The sequence below is a fragment of the Pseudonaja textilis genome, chromosome 6, assembly GCF_049901715.1.
Source record: "Pseudonaja textilis isolate UNSWEBS1 chromosome 6, rPseTex1.2, whole genome shotgun sequence".
Taxonomy (NCBI): Eukaryota; Metazoa; Chordata; class Lepidosauria; order Squamata; family Elapidae; genus Pseudonaja; species Pseudonaja textilis.
The window spans coordinates 59798585-59819456 of record NC_141995.1 but is presented as its reverse complement, the minus strand read 5'-3'; the positions used below and the strand labels follow the sequence as shown (position 1 = coordinate 59819456).

General features: G+C 34.7%; 1 protein-coding gene across 1 annotated transcript in view; it reads right to left on the bottom strand.

Annotated features, from left to right (window-relative positions):
* The window catches only part of FSTL5 (follistatin like 5), a 340397-nt gene that overhangs the window by 73420 nt on the left and 246105 nt on the right, over positions 1-20872 (bottom strand). Inside the window, exon 8 of the mRNA XM_026699957.2 lies at positions 8456-8576. Within this exon, the coding sequence (XP_026555742.1) occupies positions 8456-8576 (121 nt within the window). The remainder of the gene's footprint in view (positions 1-8455; positions 8577-20872) is intronic.

The window sequence follows — 20872 nt, the reverse complement described above, 5'->3', positions numbered from 1 at the left end:
TAGTATAATCATACATGGGTACAATTTTGCAGAGAAAGACTATTAAAATAATTCCATCATTCTCATATATTTATTTTGCTTTAAACAAATAAACAAAGAATGCATTCATTACTTTGATTCTATCTTGTAACTCAGATATTGACATGACAATACAAATGATAAAGATAAATAATTAATATTATGTATGCAAAGCAGAATTTTCAGATCTTTTCCAACTGTTTGCAGGAAATTGGCTCAGCTTGATCAAATTTTTAAAAGAAATTATTTTGAAGTATCCCAGTAATATATAAAATGATAACAATTTTTGAAATATCAAAATCATGTTGATTTTAGTAGCTCATTACTTGTCGGCAATGACACTGTTTCACTGTCTAGACCAGGGGTGTCCAACCTTGGCAACTTTAAGACTTGGACACCCCTGGTCTAGAAGTTTCAAACAGAGCAGTTCTGCATAAATCCTACGGTAGCATAAATGCTTTTCTTGCCATTTCATCTCTCATCGCTGAAATGGCAACACAGCTAGCTCTTGACTGATGACCACAGCTGAGAACAGAATTTCTGTTGGTAAGCAAAGTGATTGTTAAATTTGCAGCCTTCTTGCCATGGTTATTAAGGAAATCACTGTAATTATTTAGTGAATCATGCGATTTTAATAAAATATGGCTTTCCCTATTGACTTTGCTTGCTGGAAGTTGGAAAAGTTATAAATGACAATCACATGACCCCAGGACATTGTAAACATTGTAAACACATGCTAAATGCTAATGACCAAATTCTGATTTTGTGGTAGTTGATCAATGTCTGTGTGAATGTAATGAGAAATATTTTTCCACAATTGTTACGAGAAATATTTTTCTACTATATCCAAGTACATTAATGAAAGAAGTACAGTATATATGAGAATATATTAGTTAAACTACAAATATAAAATAACTCATTCAACCCCATGTGTTTTATATTGTCAAGAATATAGTTGCATGACTAAATGTCACTATTTTTATACTATAATCTTCCTTTATATTTTCATACTTGATTTTGATTCATACTTAACGTGTTCTTTTAATGGTTCAGTTTAATTCTATTCTGACAGATTTTTCCTCTGAATTCCACGTGCAAGAATGGAGAGAAAATATATTTTATATGTCAATCATACTGAATGACTGTAGACAATTTGTATTGAAAGATACACTGAAGAGTTGTTAATTGAAGATTGCAAGGGAGGAAATTAATAGTTTTGGAAATGGAAAGCTGCTAGTCTTAAAATTTAAATTAGTGGTTTTATGTTGTCTTTTTTGCAAACACAGTCCTCCCTTATAAAATTTAGAATGATAGTCTGTTATAATATTTAATGAAACCTAGTTTGAAAACAGCTCAAACTAAAGCATTAAAATAGGTTGTTAAAATAGATGAACTAATATTGTATTAGCTTTATTTTCAGAAAGGAAGACTGATTATTTGACCAAATAATTATTTTTTTTACTATTAATCTAATCAGAAATTACTATAACTTAATTTTTTTCTTTACTTGAAAGGAAAAGTGTTATTTGCTCTAGTGAAATATTGTTAGCAAGTCTCTGTTTTTGTTATTTGCTCTAAAAGTGTTCCTAAATAAGCGCAATCTGCATTTTTGTACTCCTGATATAATAGTCTTAACAACACTACATTTCTGAATAATATGAAAATGGTTATATCTTGTACCACTCATTGGGATACTGACACAAAGATTTTTCCTGTTTTCATAGACTTAATGGTATTTATTATTTCTTAGAAAAAAAGACTTGCCATGTGTAATCTTACCTTCTCGCCCAGTTACATTAAGTATTATATACAATAATGAGTGAAAATTTAAAATATATTGATTTTTTTAAAAATCAGAATCATTTTATCTTGTGCATCCTTAACAATAGAGAATATTATTACATTGTGGCAATTACTTTACAGAAGAGGCTAGTAATTGTCTAGGTCTTTTTCTCACTCCCAATAGCTTTGCTTGATGTATGATTCACTATTTCTTTTAAATTATATAAAGGGACTTGACACTGTCATTTATAAATGCTTAAGGTACTATGGTACAGGCCATTTTGTGCTCAAAAGTTCCTTAATTCCCACTCATTTTATTGTTTAAGTTTTGAATCTTTACATCTTTAAATTCTCTGAGCTTCATGTTTGGGTTGCAGACATTTCATTCCTTATTAGGAAACATCATCAATGCAAGTGTTTTAGAGAACTGAGATAAAACGATTGATTATGCTGATACTTTTACCTGACTTCACATGATTGGATGGAAAAGGCATATGGATAGGTCTTATTTTGTTTTGTTTTGTGGGTAAATTATTTATTTGGCTAATAAGTTATGGGTTCTAACATATCTGTCTGTTAATTATTTAGTGTGTGATTAGTGGCATTGATATTATTTTCATCATTTTCAAATTATTTTTATTTTTTACATGAACCATGAGCTTTTAATAATATTCTGTGTATGTGTGTGCACCATTGTTTGTCATAAATCCAAATAATGTATCTGTGGAATATATATATATGTGTGTGTAAAGAACAAAAAGCTTAAAAGTTTTGTTGCTGTTTTTGTAAGTGAATCCTTTCATTAAATGTCATTTATAAAACTTTTTTGTGTGGTGTAGTGCAGGGGTGGGATTTAACCAGCATTACTACCGGTTCAATTATTATGTTTTGCACATGCTTGCGCAAAAAAAGCAGGAAATAAAGGACAGGTAAGAGCCTGGGAAGGCAGGTGGGCCAAACAGCAGCAAACACAGAACCGGTTCTGTGTCTGCTGCTCTTCAGAGCTACCAGCTCTATAGAACCGGGCAGAACTGGTAGCAACAACTCAAGTAAACAACTCAAGCTAACATATGAGTTTTCTCCTTGTTTACCTAAATCAACATGCAGTGCTTTACTTATATTGCAGGGGTTATTACAAATTCAATTTCCTATCCTATTCACCTTTGATAATGTATCATGAAATTTATTAGGGATATCTTTTAAGTCCTAATATATTTAATGTAATATTTATTAGAGAACTTCTGGCGAAGAAATGGTCATCAACTGACATGCCCAGAGATCTGCCATCTACAGACTGTTGTTTTTCCAATTCATCAACAGAAGGAACAGGTTTCACATTCAATTAACAAATGCATTGGGGAAAGCAGGGAGTGATCATGGTCATTTAAAGTGATTCAGTCAAACGAATCCTGGGGTTATGAATGTAATTGGCAGTCTCTATTACATTAGTAACTTGAGGATTACCTGTATAATGAGAGTGAGGATGGTTTCAGGGAAGTCCTTCATTAGCACTTGGCCACCACAGGTGCCCCCCTGTCACAAGTCCTGTGTCACGCCTACCATGACTACGCGCACCAAGATCAAACACAACACTATGTGGCCCTCAATAAAATTGAGTTTGATACCCCTGATCTACAACATCTCAGAACAACTCTGGGATATTTTTTTCATGAAAATAAATAAGGCTGAGAACTTTCTTAATTTCTTAATATGATTTACAATAAAGATTAATGAGTTAACAGAAGCATAGATTATTCCCCATAGCAAAGAGAAGCAGAGAAGCAGAGATGGTAAAATTGATTCTTTTATCCAAAAAAGAGAATATATCTAACCTTGCTCTTATTTTGAAATTGATTTCTGGATTTTGTGCTTGCAATGAAAAAAAAAAGATTTTGTTTTTGGTAATTAGATAGGTTTATTGTCATAGAAATGGCTTGTGTATACCGCTGTGTAAAAGTAAAAAGTTGTGTCTATAATGCAGTTATCTTGTACTGTGCTAGAGAATCAGAAGTCAGTTCCTTTCTCTTTCCCTTTTCCTATTTACACCAAATTTTTCTTCTTCCCTTCCTAGTTTTTCCTTACTTTTTTGAATTTGATAAATCAATCAAAGGTTTCAAAAATAGTTAATATAATGTTTATTAATCAAAGGACAATATATCATGGGACAATTTACTACCTTAGATATGAGAATACTTACTCAACTTTTATAATGTAATAAAGGCATTCTGTTTAGAGGAGTATTTAGTATGGATATTGGACATGGGCTCTTTCTTACTTATTAAAATGTTTTTTAATTATTTAATGGTTTTACTGATAATTCATTTTAAACTACTGTGACACTTTCAGTGTAGGCCAGTATATAAAGTTTTGTCTGAATAAATTCAGATTAAACAATGGCTAAGTCTAAGTTGTTACCATATGGTAGCATATGTTTGATTGATGAGCATTATGCAATAGAATATTCTAGCCATAGAATGAGTGAATTATCTGTCTTTGGAAGACTTTAAGAGCAAGCTATACATCTACCTCTCAAAAGTGATTTAAACTGTTTTCCTGTATATTGCAGAGGGTTTGAGAAGATGGTTTTTGTGGTCCCTCCCAGCTTCATAATTTTATTTTTCTATACCAAACATAGTTAGAATATGGTGATATAGTGTTGATAATAGTGCAGTGTTTTATGTATTGGGTTATTCAGTTCATTGGAGAAGTTATTCAGTTAACTGGAATAAGTATCATTTATTTTCTATAGATCCATATTTCTATCTCCGGAGAGAAAAGTTAATTGTGGCTTGATTTCTATAAATATATTTGAATAATTATTCCAAAGGAATCAAACTTATTGACTATTGCACGTTGAGCAGAAGGGTAATTTTCCTGGTTTTCAGCTTTATCATTGCACCAATTTATTATAGTCTACCAAAACTGGGGGAAAAATCTGGATAATGTCTTTTCTATACTGGGTTATATGACTTTTGTAAGATTTCAAATAATGGCACCTCTGTTGGCAAATGAATTACCAAAGACTGCAGGATCTCAGTGGTTTTGCTAAACATTTCATTTTACAGAAGGCTGGAAAAGAGACAAATGAACTGGTTCTCCTAGATCTGATTCTAACTAATTGGGAAGCGACAGTTGAAGAGCTAAATGCAGTGAGTGCCTTGTGGAAATGATTGTCTTATCTTGTACTTCATAATATGATGACAGAATGAGATATTGGATGATAATTGTACATGCCCTCTAAATTTCAAGTCATCCAATTTCAAAATGCTAAGAGAAGTTTTAGGCAAGATGCCACTTATGGAAAGTCTCTGTTCAAAGGGTTGGAGGAAGGTTGGGAACATCACAAAAAATAAAATAATATTTAGTATTTATTTGATTTGTTAATCACTTACAAGATACAGGTATAAGAATAAATATAGTTTTCAATATATGAGATAGATACTTATAAGAAAAATAAAAAACAATAGGACAGGGATAGTAGGCATGATTGGTGCACTTTTGAATGCCCCCTACAGGCCTCTTAGGAAGGTGGTGAGGTAGTAGACAGTCTAAGGTTAAAGTTTTTGGGGTTTGGGGAAGAAACCATAGAGTCAGGTAGAGTATTCCAGACATTGACCACTCTGTTGCTGAAGTTTCCTACTATCAAGTTTGGTGTGGTTAACCTTGAGTTTGTATCTATTGTATGCTCTTGTATTGATATGATTGAAGCTGAAGTATTCATTTGCAGGTGGGACATTGCAATGTATGATTATATATACTATACTTAGATCAGACCGAAGGTGGCATAGTTCTAGGTTTTCTAGGTCTAGAACTTCAAGTCCGATGGCATAAGGTATTCTGCAATGAGTAGAGGAGTGGAAAATTGTTTGCATCTTCAAACAAGTGGCCTATTCTGTCATTATAGTGGATTTGTTGAACAATCTAATCCAACAAGCATACATCTGTTCAGGTTATCTGGATGGAAAAGTATGTAATGTTCATTTCTAAGATATTGTTTAATACATTCATAAATAACTTTGATTTGGGTATTATAAATTAGGATTACAGAATTAATAGATGATAAGAAGATGTGGGGGAGAACAACAAAAAGAATCAAGAGGATTTTGACAAACTGGAATGATGAATAAGGCCTACGAGGTAAATTTCAGTAGGGGAAATTTAAATTTTAGAAAGAAAATTTGCTAAGAAAAATAAAGAACGTGAGTATAGTATGGCAGAAAGCGGGACATACAAAACAAAATAGAGGAATCAGAAATTGAACTTAAACAATAGTGTGATACAGGTGCAAAACAAAACAAAACACTATATAGAATGATTTTTTGGTAGTTAAGTTTAAGAGTATCGCTTATTCCTTTCTATTCTGTATTGGGTAGCATACAGTATAATCCATGATAATCAACCACCCACTAAGTTTCAGGGACAGCCTATTATCTTTCTAGCTTTATGTCATTTATCCCATGCAGAAAATGTGCTTATTTCCACTCACCATGAATGCAGCAGAGAGTTAGTTTGTATAAATGTATAACATTTGAAGAATGAAGGTAATAATTACATTCATTCTCTGTGATTTATTGTTACTGCAGCTCACTGACGGTCTATCAGTAAATATAGAAAACTATATTTAGAGCCTGACAGCATGCCAAGTAAGGCAAAAAGTAAACCTTCGTTTGTGTTTCAGAAAAGAAGGATGGGAGGCAAGGATCCATCTCCCTAATTATGGTTGTCTTTTTGAGAACAGTAATTATGAAGGATCTTTTCATTACAAGTTAAAGATAATATTGCTTGGAGGCTATAAACTGGCTGGCTGGATTAATTCTATTTTAGTACTGGAATATAAGAAATACTGTTCATCAATGTTTTTGATGCAGTGAGCCGCTTTGATTCAATACTCCTTTTCTATTGTATGTCAATATGATGAAGTGATAAGCAAAGCCTGTAGAGAGAAGAAATCAATGAGAAAATCCCTTTACAGCTTACCTTTGCATTATCTCTCATCATTACCATTAACCTCCAAGTATATGGAAGATAGGGGACAGCTCTGGGAAAATTCCACGTTTCCGCTGTTTTTGTTGTTTATCAGATTTAACATTAATATTTAATGGCATAAAATTGGCACTTTTTATCTCTCATGTATGTTATCATCATTCACTTGCTGAAAAGTTAATACTTAATTCAATATTTTGACTCATCACAAAAGTACACTGAGATATAAGAGAATATAAAGTTACAGTGCAGATGGAAAATCCAAACAGAAAAATAAAATTAATATTTAAAAGCATAAAATAGTTCCTGATTCTCTCTCTCTGTGTGTGTGTGTGTGTCTGTCTCTCTGTCTCTCTGTCTCTTTCTCTCTGTCTCTGTCTCTGTCTCTCTCTCTGTCACACACACACATACACACACAACACACATGCACACACACACACACACACACACACACAGTGCTTACAACCAATAGCATATTAGATATTAAAGATCAACTTAACCTTATTCACTCTTCAATGTTCTACTGATTCTTTGGTTATACAAATGTCATTACATTAATAATTTCCATTGGTCTTACTTGTCTGTCTTTTAATCTTCTTTATCTGAAAAATGCATTTATCTTCCCCTTAGCTTCCATTTTAACTCCATACATAAATCTTTTTTAAAAAATCTTCAATATGCAAATTGCTTTAGAAACATACTAAACCCATTCATGAATAATAATGCTATAAATTACAACCTGGTTACCTTTGTATTATTTGTCATACTTTTTCCATCAACAATAATTTGGGCAGCGTGCAAGAAGATAAACGATGATCTAAGTAGAAGGAAGCATTCCTTAGGATTTAATGACACTTGATTGCTTCCTGTCTTCATAAGAAATTACAATGATTCTGATTGTTTTGTCTAGGAAACTATTATGTAAATTAGATAACTTTATCTTCTGGGAAAGATTTTTATATTCTAATCTAGCAGTTCCCAACCCCTCTCTGTGGATCGGCACTGGGTCACGGCATGCCAGCGATCACGCTATGCAAACAAGCGAAGCCCCATCCAAGGGGTGAGGCAACACAGGAAACCATACTCCTTCCGATCCATGGAAAAACCTTCTCCACGGAAGTGGTCCCTGGTGCCCAAAAGGTTGGGGACTGCTGTTCTACTCTAAACATTGGTCTTAACATAGAAGAAGACACCCAAAGCTTTTAAATTACAATGGCTAACCTTGCTAACCGTAAGTGTCATTTTTAAAAATACAAGATATATTTAATGTATAAAGCATGTACTATTATTAAAAACTCATCAGAGCCATAAACAGATTGTTCATGGGCTAGACAATCAGATGGTTAAGTGGTTATCCAAGGACGCTATTGTTCATAAATGCCTATAATCCTACAGATTTTTTTTTACCAAGAAAAAATATTGCTTACTGTGTAAATAAATACAGTATGTACCTTGTAAATAAATTATTCTTTCTTTTTTTTTCATTGTTTTCAAAATGCCACGTGTACTAATTAAAACCTATTTCATTGCAAATTTTAATAGAAATAATTAATGGAAACTTAGTATCCGTATCTCCCTTTTTACATTGCAAATTAAGAAATTCAGCCTTTCGTTTTAAATTTAAAATTCATTCTATTTACCACTCAATTTAATAGAAAAGTATTTTTCTTACCATTCACTTGAAGAATATGAGTCTGATAGATTTGATCATAGCCATCTGCATAGCAGCTATAATTTCCCATGTGAGTTGTAGTAATCTTAGTAATATATAGGGACCCATCATCTCCAAAATCCTAAAGAAAAAGAAGGGGTGATCAAAATGACCCTCAGAACATTATCCTATCTATACTGAATTTCTCTAAAAAAGAAATAAAGTGTACGAGTTATAGTCTCTTATCCCAGATTTAAATCACCTTTAATTTTTAAGGTCTTTAAAATATTCAAGGTATACAAATTTGATTCTGTAGATATTGACGGCATTTTGCCAGATGACAATCTTGCAATCTTGTCTTTGATATTCAGATTGCCACCTGCCAAAATGCAGCCAATTTTCATGGTGTCAATCAGACTACGATGTTTGTTTCTTAAGAGTTCAGACCACATAAAATGGTATTAAAAATAGAAAATACTGTACATAGAAAACAAAATAATAGTTGAAAGCTTCTGGAAACCCAATTTAATATTTCCATTCAATGGTTTAGATGTTTATGAGCACAGGTGGGATTCAGCCGGTTCTCACCGGTTTGTGCAAATTGTTCGTTAATTGCTTACGCAGTTCAGACAATTGACTAAAAATGAAGTGCAATATGGGTTTTCTCTCTCTCTCTCTCTCTCTGTCCCTTCAGTCAGGGTGCGATTCAACTGGTGTAACAACTGGTTTGGTGAGCATGCACTTGGCGTGCGTGCACACACAGCATTTAGAAAAGACCATTTTTAGCTGTAATGCTTACCTTGTGCTGCAGCCCCGGTGAGTACAACAGCTGATGCACGGCAAACCGCTCTGCCATGTGAATCAGCTGTGCTCAAAAACAAGGAAATAAAGCACAGGAAAAGGGCAGGGGTGGATGGGTGGGCGGGGCCAAATGATCACTTGGAACAACACCTAAACCAGTCCAAACGAGTAGAATCTCACCCCCTGCCTTCAGTAAATAGCTCCAGGCAGACAACCAAGAACCACTTAACAGTTGCTGGAATGGAAGTCAATAAACAACAGAAATTGAGAGGATTAGGGCAGGGAAATCCATCAATCAGCCCATCTAGGGATGAGATTAACCTCTTCCTTTCAGGAAGAAAGAAAAGATTACAAACATTTTCATTATAAAGAATATTAAGTAACACTTCTGTGATTAGTTGATACTCCCTGGAATTCCCCAAGACCTATTATAGCTGCTGCAGTGTTGGCTACTTCTTGTTCCTTTCTGGGAGGGAAAGATACAGGAGGGGACAATGATGCAGCTTGATCATTCAGGCCATAAATTTAATGCATGTGTGGTCCAACCAGCTTTATTGCTTCTGCTGTGAAGCACCCAATTTAGAACATAGAGAACATAGAATAATAAAGTTGGAAAGGTTAATGGCTTTTGGCAGCATGCCCAGGCTTTCAATTAACACGAGGAGCTGCTCTTAGTTTCCCTCTCAGCTGATGTATTTGCTTTGGGGTTGATTTTTTAAAAAAATGGGGAATGATTGTTTTAAGTTTTCTGCATTATTTTAGTGGTTCCTGGCACTGTCCTTTTAGTGTATACTTTTCTCACTCTTTTTGAAAGCCTCTAGTGATGGAGCACCCACAACTTTTGAAGACAAGCTATTCCATTGGTTGATTGGTCTCACCCTTAGGAAATTTCTCCTTAGTCCTAGGCTGCTTCGTCCTCTTTTGTAAGTTTCCATCCATTGTTTCTTGTTGTGCATTTTGGTGCTTTGGAAAATAGATTGATTGTCTCATTTTTGTAGGAGTCCCTCAAATTTCCTGACATAACAATTAATCAGTGGGACAACTTGCCTCCAGAAGTAAATGCTCCAACACTGGAAGTTTTTAAGAAGAGATTGGATAACAACTTGTCTGAAGTGGTGTAGGGTTTCCTGCCTAAACAGGGGGCTGGACTAGAAGACCTCCAAGGTCTTTTCCAACTCTGTTATTCTATTCTATTCTAGACATTGAAACAGTGCCAGGGGTGTAATTTTATTTATTTATTTATTTGATTTGTGTGGACTGATTCAGGTGAACCAGTAGTTCTGGTGATCATTTGGCCCCACCCACCCACCCCTGCTATATTTCCTTTGTTTGAAGCCCAGCTGATCTGTGTGGCAGCCCCTAAGTAGGGCTTCAGTAAAAGCTAAGTTTTTCTTCTATTTTGAATAGTATTGCATATCCGCAGCACCCATTTGGCACACAAAGCGCATGCCTGCCAAACTGGTTGTTACAGCGGTTGAATCCTACCACTGTACAGTGCTATTTTATTGTGAGTTGGACTAAGGAGAAATTTCCTAAGGACCAATCAAGTTGGCCATGCCCACCCAGTCGCATGCCCACCCAGCCATGCCCACCCAGTCATGAGGGCAGAGAATTATTTTGGTTGTTAAATTATTTGAATCCCACCACTGTTTATGAGCATGTAATATTGTAAATGAATCTTCTTTCAGCTAAATTAGTATTATATATACTGTGTGTGGTACATATATATATGTATGGATATATTCTACATATATTCCCTCAGAAGGTGCTGAACAAAAGGAAGTTCCAAAGTAGCTAATCAAAGCCAAAAAGAAGTTAAGTATATTAGAAAAGTAGATCACTGATTTAATGGGGATATGTAGAGAGATGCTATCTACCCTGTTTCTCCAACAATACAGCCTCCCCCCAATAGGAAGTCCCAGCATGTTTTATAGGCATGCAATGAAATTAAGCCCCTCCCCCCAAATTAAGGCCTATATTAAAAACATGTGAAATGGGGGGGAATGGTGGGGGGCTTGCTGTTAGGAAGTACTTTTGTTGCACACCCGGATACGGTGCTGCCTGCATTGACCCCAATACGAAGTGCCCCACCAATGCCGAGGTCAACATCCAAGCTGTCGCCGCCCGCCTGCCCAAAGATACAAGGGGGGGAATTAAGTCACCCCCCAAAAGATGGCCTAGCCATTTTGGGGGGGGCTCAAAAAAAAATAAATAAGACCCAGCCTTATTATATGAGAAACACGGTATCTCTTCTTCATTATCCTGTGATGTAAAAAAAAAATCAAATACAGATAATTCAGTTGTGAACGCAAATACATGTTTAATTGGTCTAAGACTAAAATACTTTTTCAATGCAGGAAGAAGAGATTTGTCAGCCAGTGGAATAAATATTAAAGAAAAAGCTTTTTTTATTTGATAATTAAACTTTATCAGAGAGGTTGTCAATCTAACTTCCTGAAATTCCAAAGTTCAGGTGCAGCACTGATATTACTTTGCTATAATCAAATATACTTCATGTAGTTGGCAAAATAGCAAAGGGATTACCCTTTAGATATAAGGAAAAAAGGTCCTTTATAAGAAGTTCCTTGGACTTGGGAGTTTTGGAGCTTAGGGGAACTTCACACTATGACTGAATTATACAGAGAAGCCAACTTGTAGTCAATATAGCTCTCATGGAAACACCATAATATCTTCAATCTTGCAAATATAAAACAGCGTTCTTGCTGTTATATTGTAAACTACCCAACTTTCTAGAGATTTCGTAAAATATTCCAACTTGAACCTAACTAAATTATATTTCATTTCATCAGAAAAAGAGAACATCAGCCTAAATAAAACTGTCCTACTGAAATCCATTTCTACAAAATAATCCAAAATGATATCAAGGTATACTATATTAAGTATTTCTGAAAGGGCAGTAGAATCAGTGGATATACCCCTAAATTATACTGTAGCTTCTGGGTAGAGCAATGGAGCTGTGTCAGTCTCAGACCCAGTATTGAAACTAGGTGGAAATGGATCTATATAATCTATCTAATTTAAAACATCTGGACCTTAGATTCAATCTTATACTCAAGTGAGAAAGGAAAGTTGCAGAGCAACTGGAAATAATTAGGGCTGTCTACAGTTTTGTATTCAGTTCCAAAAAGAGGTTTATTTTTTATGGTGCAACTTCCTTATCCCTAAGCACCTCTTAGGGATAAAAAGTCTTACATTTCCCAAGATTCTACCATTATCTCCATAAAAAACTGAAATCCAGATGTTTAGATTGAATTTGGCATTTTTTCTCCAGTGATTGACTACTTCTCAACGACCCAAGATGAGCAGATGTTGTTTGGTGGTATTAAAGGTCAGGCAAAAAATTAGGAATTCTTTTCTTTCTTTCTTTCTTTCTTTCTTTCTTTCTTTCTTTCTTTCTTTCTTTCTTTCTTTCTTTCTTTCTTTCTTTCTTTCTTTCTCTCTCTCTCTCTCTCTCTCTCTCTCTCTCTCTCTCTCTCTCTCTCCTTCCCCCCTGTCTTTCTCTCTGAATTGAACAATGTGAATTCAGATTTGTTACTGATTGCTCAGCAGTACTTCTCCAGATGCGAATGACAGCTATGAGATAAGAAACCTTCAAATGTGGATTTGTTCTCCATTGAGAGATAACAATAGAACTGACAGATGCATGAAAAGAACATAAACAAGAAAATGCATTTTCTGGCATTTCATTTTGTTATGGATTTTTCAGGAATTAGCTCAACTGCCCAGCAACGAAGTCTAAGTATTTTTCTATAATATTTCTATGTAGAACTGATGCTATTTTGTCCACAGTTGCCCAAACCATTCAATAAAACAATCAATAGCAAATCGTAAACATGCCTAAAAGCAGAACAATGGGAGGTTTAAGAATATTTTTGAATTCTTTATTGTCATTGTACGTATATAACATACATACAACAAAATTCACATAACAACCAGAGGCCAGACTCAACATGCACACACACATGACAATCCTCAAACACCTCCCCACCTGCCAAAATTTCCCGCCTCCTAAAAACACCCAAACATCCACAAAACAGACAAATAATACTGTCCAACAGCTCACTGATGGTGGTCCTTAAGTTCATTGTTAAGTGCAATTATAGTTCTGGGATAAAAACTATTCAGAAAACATGTGATTTGATTGTTCTACAATGCTCCTTAAGCACTGTCAGGAAGAGGTGTGTGCCAGAGGTGTGGTATTCAGCAGGTTCTGACCAGTTCTGGAGAACCAGTAGCGGAAATTTTGAGTAGTTCCGAGAACTGGCAAATCCCACCTCTGACTGGAGATTTTACAGTATCCTTCCCCTGCCACGCCCACCAAGTCATGCCCACAGAACCAGTAGTAAAAAAAAAATTGAATCCCACCACTGGTATGTGCGTAACTCAGTAGGGTCTTCCATTCTTCAGATGCCTTTTGCAGGACATTCAGCTTTCTACACAAGATATAGTATATCATCTTTTCCCATATCGTTCTTGTAACTTTTGCTAGTACATTGTTCAAAAATACCCTTTAAAATTACCACTGTTACAATGTTTTGTTCCATCTTGGTTAACAAGTCTAATTTAAACATTCTCCTCTTTTGATTGTAACCTTTATTTTCTTTTTATTCTTTCTAGTGCGACATGGATACCTCTTAACTCCCTGCCTCTTAACTCATAAACCAACTGCAAAATCTCCTGTCTGAAGTCTATTCATGAGGAGTGACTGTCCAGCAGTCAGCCAAGGATCCCTGTCATAAATGTCATTCCACTTCAATAGGGATCTCTAGCTCAGGGGTCTCCAACCTTGGCAACTTTAAGCCTGGTGGACTTCAACTCCCAGAATTCCATAGCTATAAATGTCAAAGCTGGCTAGGGAATGCTGGGAGTTGAAACTGCCAGGCTTAAAATTGCCAAGGTTGGAGAGCACTGCTCTAGCTCACCAAGGACTAACCAAAAGTAGCATAGAGGTAACTTCTCTCAGTGTTTTTTCATGTCTGGGATCACAGTTCTCTGACACCATACTTAGTGACACTTACATTTGGTTAGGTGTCAATATTTTTGTTGTAACTGGTGTACAAAACATTAATTTATTAGAGCTATATTATAGATTTATGTTTATTACATTAACTAATGTTTTAATAAGCTTATTGGGTTTTTAAATATTATTGATTTAGTTGGCTATCTTGAAATGGCTTTCAGAAAAACAGATGTGACAATGCTTCAAAAATAAATTCACCACAGCTCTAAAATAAAAAGCACATTTTCTTTAAATTGTCCCCACAGTATACAGTTAAATGCCTATGTGAACTTATAAGTAGGACAAAGTATATAATTGGATCAATCTGTTCATGTCTCTTAGCAACTTATACTGAGAAACATGACATCCAGCTTCATACTGAAGGTCATTGTGATTATAACTATTAATACTCTAATTGCTTAGATATAAAACTAAGAAGACCTGAATTGCAGAATGCCAGGAAATGGCAAGAGGTAGGCTAGATTATAACAATATTGGCACATACACATAAACAAGCCTGGAAGAAAACAATATCTCTAGAAACAATACAACATTATTTTACTATAGAACAGAATGGAAAATATAGTCAGAGCAAATGATTCAAGTTTTTTTACAAACAAAAATACTGCCTGGAAGAGAGTAGACCTTTCACTGGGTTTAAATCAGGGGTGTCAAACTCAAGGCCTGTGAGCCAGATTGGGCCCATGGGATGCTTACATTTGGCACATGGGGCTGCCCTGGAAACAGAGAAGGGCTGGCCCATGGCCCTCCCGAGTTCCTTTTTCACTGGCAGAGGTTGCAGGAGGCTGTCACAGTTGAAAATGGAGCTCACAAGCCCTGTTTTTCTGGCAGAGCGCTTGGGCCACCACAGGCGCCCCTGACACAAGTGACATTGAGCTGGTTACATCTACCCTGGCCACGCCTTTAGCCCTTGAAATCAAACACAACATTGATGCGACCCTCAATAAAATAGAGTTTGACACCCTGAAAACTCGTAGAGCATTCCTATGCTTGTTTTCAAGTTGCCATAAGCAAGGGGAGAGAAAACCTGAAGGAGCAGTACAGAAATTAAAACCAGAAGTACATTCCACGCTTATCTTACAAAGATTGTAGCTAGGCTATCAGATCTTCTGCTCGCAAAAATCCTTCATTAGACAATGTAGCCCATGAACGTGCTTCGTTCAAGAAGCTTATTTATGATATACCTGAGGGGGAGGGGGGAAACAAGGTCACAGGTGACTGAAAATCATGTTGGCTTCATATGGGTCAATGCCGACATGTTGCTCCTAATAAACCTTTTTATATTCTTTTGAAGCTTGGCTCGAAGCTCATGATTTAATTAGGGCAATCGCTGGAACCCCGACACACCCCTGATTTAAATGAACAGAAAGAATTCCTATTAGAATGCCTTCAGTCCATATTACCTCAACATTTTTACCTTTGCTCCCTGAATTTCACAATATGTAAATTTAAAATTATCAAGGTAGAAGAATATAAATATTTAATTCAATATATATTTGAGTTACTGAAATACAGACAAAAAAACATAAGCAGTCTAAGCCTTACTTTGTAGAAAAAAATGCAGACATTTCATTCTATCCTATGTCATTTACTAATCTCCCATTTCAATTACTTGTAATTAATTATATTCCTAATAGCAATGCTTTCTAATACTTTATATAACTCATTTCCCTTTGATAAAGTGAAATAATTATTAATAATAATTATTAAAAAAGATGCTTTCAAAAACTCACTTTTTATATAATTTGTCTGACTAAGTACATAAATGCTATGTGAATTTGGCTTTCTGACCCAACAGTCAATCAAAAATACAGTACATTGATATTCTGACCCACACATAAATCACCCTAGGATGAAATACTTAAATACTTGTAATAAATACAAAATACTTAAGTACTTTGTGAAAATTATTTTCTTGTAAACAAACTTGTAAACAAATATAAGTTTGGTCATCATCCATGTTCTGTTGGTAGAGTTAATAAAGAAAATAGTTTGTCAAGAAGAACTTTAAAAAGGGCTGATTAAAGACATAAAGAAACCAAAAAGAACACTTAGTATGTATGTCAAGTAAGAACAAATTTGAAACTTGAAATTCATAGAAAAAGTATTCAATGTGTTAAATAGTTTGACAGATCTGGCTTGCAAAAATAAACATATGCATGAAAGTTTATTCTCATCATGATATTATGTGGTTTTCAGTTAATTTTAATTAATTTCCTCAGTGAATATTAGGGATGCATTCTTATTGGGCGTGAATCCTGTCATGATTTAGAATGGACAACTTAGGACGGTTTTTCACTTTCTTAAGAGCCAACGCTAATGCTTTAACAAACCTGTTCCTAATTCCTAAAAAATATTTTCAACTTAAAGAAAATACCTAACTTTGGTCATTGGTATGGAAATCAGAGTCCATTTTTCTTAGATATATTTTAAGAACATAAAGGAACCTTAACTGCCCAATGATCTATGTGGTTTTTGCATTCCTTTTTGCATAAGGAAGAGGGAAATGCGCAGTTAAGAAATATGAAATATAAATAAATAAGTAATAGAAAAATTATGAAATATCAACAAAGTATCACTAAGTAAGTAAGTAAGTAAGATATAAAGTCAATAAGTCATGCCTATTGTACAGTATTTTTTCTGCAATTGATATACTGATGTCTCATTAAGCAGTATCCAGTCAACAAAATCTTACACCATGATGAATTTGTGTTAACCATTAAAAATGCAAGACTGTTATATCTGTAGGAGATAATTGAAGATATAGAATAAAATATTATATTGTCCTACAGAAGAACAAAATGCCAAGAATAAGAAGTTCTGAAAAAAAGCATTTTGAAGCAAATTCAATTAATGATATAGTGGACTGCGCAACATTTAAAGTGCATATAATTTTAAGAAGATAGTATAAGCTAAATAACAAGAAGGATAATATTGCCAGTGCGTGCATCAAAAACCAGCGAAATGAGGATATGAAGTATCACTTGAAAATTTGTCATACATATTCATTAAAACATGCAGACATATATACCTGTCATAAACTACTACATATTACTCAACAGATAAAGATAATAAATGTAACAGAAACAAGGTGATTTGAAGCAGTCTCCATTCATGTGAAATGCAAATTTCATTATAGAGTAAAAGCAAGAAGATAGCCTCTTCAGAAGTCTTTTGTAACATATTAGAAACAAGAAATCAAAGGACCTTTCATAACAAAATATCTCAAAAGGCACGTGTGCTATGTGTTTCTATCTAAAAGTTCCATAATATAAAGAAATTAGTATAAAAATCTCAAAATTATGAAATGTTAACTTTATATCATATGAAAAATAAAGTGCAGTAAATAACTATCTCTACTAAGATCTGGAGTAATTAATAATAAGGAAAATAAATTCCTGAAAAATATACTTGCCCATATTTAAATCAAAATATTTTCTTTTAAAAGTTTTCAAATTCTTGTTTGAATGTGATGCATAACACATTGGTCTTAAGTATACTGTATAATATGCAGCATTATATTTATTTATATTATTATTTAGATGTGTTTGCAAAATATTTACAAAATATTTCACCAAACATAGCTTGGCCAAGAACAAGTTGTTCTACTACAATGATGGCTAAGCTTTTGCTCGTCGCGTGCTGAAAGTGTGTGTGAGAGTGCGTGCACACGCGTGTCTCCACCCATTATGCAATGCATGCGTGACCCTTGCTCTCTGCACATGCATGCGTGACCCCCCCATACACTCCCACCTCTGCACATGCACGCATGACCCTCCTGCATGCCCCATGCCTCTGCGTCTCTGCGTATGTGCACACGACCCTCCTGCATGACCCCCATCCCCTGCACATGCGCGTGCATCTCCCACGCATGAGTCTCCCCACCCCCCACGCATGTGCAGTAGATACCCGACAATCAGCTGGCTGGTGGGGGCGCACACACACATGCTCAGTGGGACTATTCCAGGTGACATCTCATGTGCCATGCCACTTCCATGCTATAGGTTCGCCATCACGATTCTGCTATGATATTGGAAGTACACTTTCTTTTTCTGCAGCCTAGTTAGTGTAGAAGTTGATAACTACAGCACTTTAGTTTTATCCTATTATTATTTCATTGCAATTATAAGTCTAATACATAATTGTTATCAATATGTGGATGCTTGTTTATATCATATGAAGTTTTTCAGACTCTCCTATAATTATATAAAATTGAAAGAAAGAGTTAAATGGTGATGGTTCCATTTATATAATAGTCCTGTAAATTGGGATGTGATGGCTCAGGAGTTAAATAAGCTGAGCTTGTCAGCTGGAAAGCTGAGAGTCCAAGTTCAAGACCTGAGCCTTGAATGATAGGGTAAGCTTCCATCACTTGCCCCAGCTCCTGCCAATCCAGCAGTTGAAAAGCATGCAAATGCAAGTAGATAAATAAGTACCACTTCAGTGGGAAAGTAACATCATTCTGTGCATCTCAGCATATAGTCATGACCACAGAAATGATTTCGGACAATATTGGCTCTCTCAGCTAAGAAGCCTAGATGAGCAGGGAAACCTTTACCTTTTCAATAAATTATAATAACACCTCAAATCTAATCATATTCATTTAAATCCTAGTGGAATAAAAACCAGTTGGGTGAATAAATGAACTACTTTGGGACTTATTGCACAGATCCTGAGAGAAAACTGGACAGTAAAAACATTTTCAATATTATTAGTTTTGAAAACCAAATTTTTGTATAAGTTGAATTTAGATTTCCCATAAAGAATTGGTCAATGTTCAATCATTTGTTGGTTAATAGAACTCAAACTAATATCATTTAGGCATGAACATAGATCTGTATACATAGTAATATGTGAATAGTACATCATTTTAACTTTGGATTTTAGGTTCACTCATATATAAAACATCAGCAGTGTTGTACCAGCACAAGCTTAAAAGGTATATTAGATGAGTACATCTGAACTGAATAGAATATGTCAGTCAGAGAAATCAAGATATCAAAATTGCAGTGGACTTGGGTTTGCCTCTATCCTTTACTTAACAGGGAGTATTTGAATACGTATGGCATGCTGTCATTGAAATAAAAATTCTGCCTTTGAAAGAAGCCTACTCAAAATGCAGAAATAAAGAATGGGTACTATGGTATTTAGATGGGTTTTAATTCAATGCAAAAATGACAGCTAAGAACAAACAGGAAGCTGATAGAATTTACATGTGCTGGGGAACTTGAATTGAAGAAAGAAAAATGAGTTGAGTGAAAGATGTTCATCAATAATGTTTAAAGCAACTGGGAAATGTTTTCCTAGCAGTAGAGGCAGATCAGTGATTAGATTAATTTAGAAAAATGTTAAATACCATTCACCTGAAAAGTATACCAAATATCATGTCTACTGAAACCACAATCCTATCAAAGTTTGCAAATTAAGATTGACTTCATATAGAAAACCAGTTTGTGCATTTTTCCTGACTGTTAATGGTGGGTAAAACATTTGTATGAGTAACCTCTATCGATAGCTAAAGATTGCATGGTGGCCTGGAAACATTTGTTGTGCCTGTTGTAGAATCTTACATAAACTGTCTTTGAATCTTTGAAAGTACATTAAAAGTTTTCTAAGAATACTTTTCATTCTATATCTCATTTCAGATTATTGTTGTGCTAATGTATAATAAGAATGCTGTGTATTCTTATTATAACAGCTACTTGATGGTCTGTATTTGAATATATTCAGAATTAAAAAGCAAAGCAGGCAGGCTTCTCAAAGTGTCTTTTATTGAAATGAGACATTAGAGATAGTTCATCAAAGATGAATATATTTCTTCTGGATATCTGATATCCATGATGTCTTGGGTACCATAATTTGAAAGGATCCAACTGACTTAAGTCTATTGCTTATCCAATTATAAAGGATAAAAACTGCAAATGTGAACAAGGTCACTGTAAAAATGAGATCTGTGTGTACTATCCCCTTAAATTTCTTGGCTTACAAAAATGACAGTGACTGAATGTATGAATATAACTTGTATTATCTTTTTTTATGTTGAGATAAACTATATCATGACTAAAAGCAGTGGACATGATGCTTAAAATTTATCCATGAACTCCATTATATCAAGTTAGATTTTAGAGGATCAGATAACATTTCAGATCTAGCATTCTGAGAATAATGCTGATTATTTAGTGCCATTTACATATGGCTTTAGGCTTGGTTACGGGTTACAGTGATAATCTCTGGCAGGATTTGCCAGGGAGAGTGTATTCCTATTACTTTTGCAGAATCTTTTCACAGCTTTGATAATACCTCTGCTTCTGTTATGCTAGTGGAGTATGAGGCTGGGATGGAATTTAGAACCATTATTTTATAGTGATATTGGTTATTTTTCAAAGGGTGATTTGAGATATTGGTGTCAAAGTACTTCTGCCTGAACCATGGTCATTAATCTGTGGGATCTCAAAGAGTTCTACCTTGTCCCAAAATAAATTAAATAGATATTTCAGAATCCTTGGAGAAAGATTATATAGATCCAGAGATAATATAAATAAATACCAATAGTTTTCTAAGAATAATTTGGATAACAATTCTGGGAACAAGAAAAA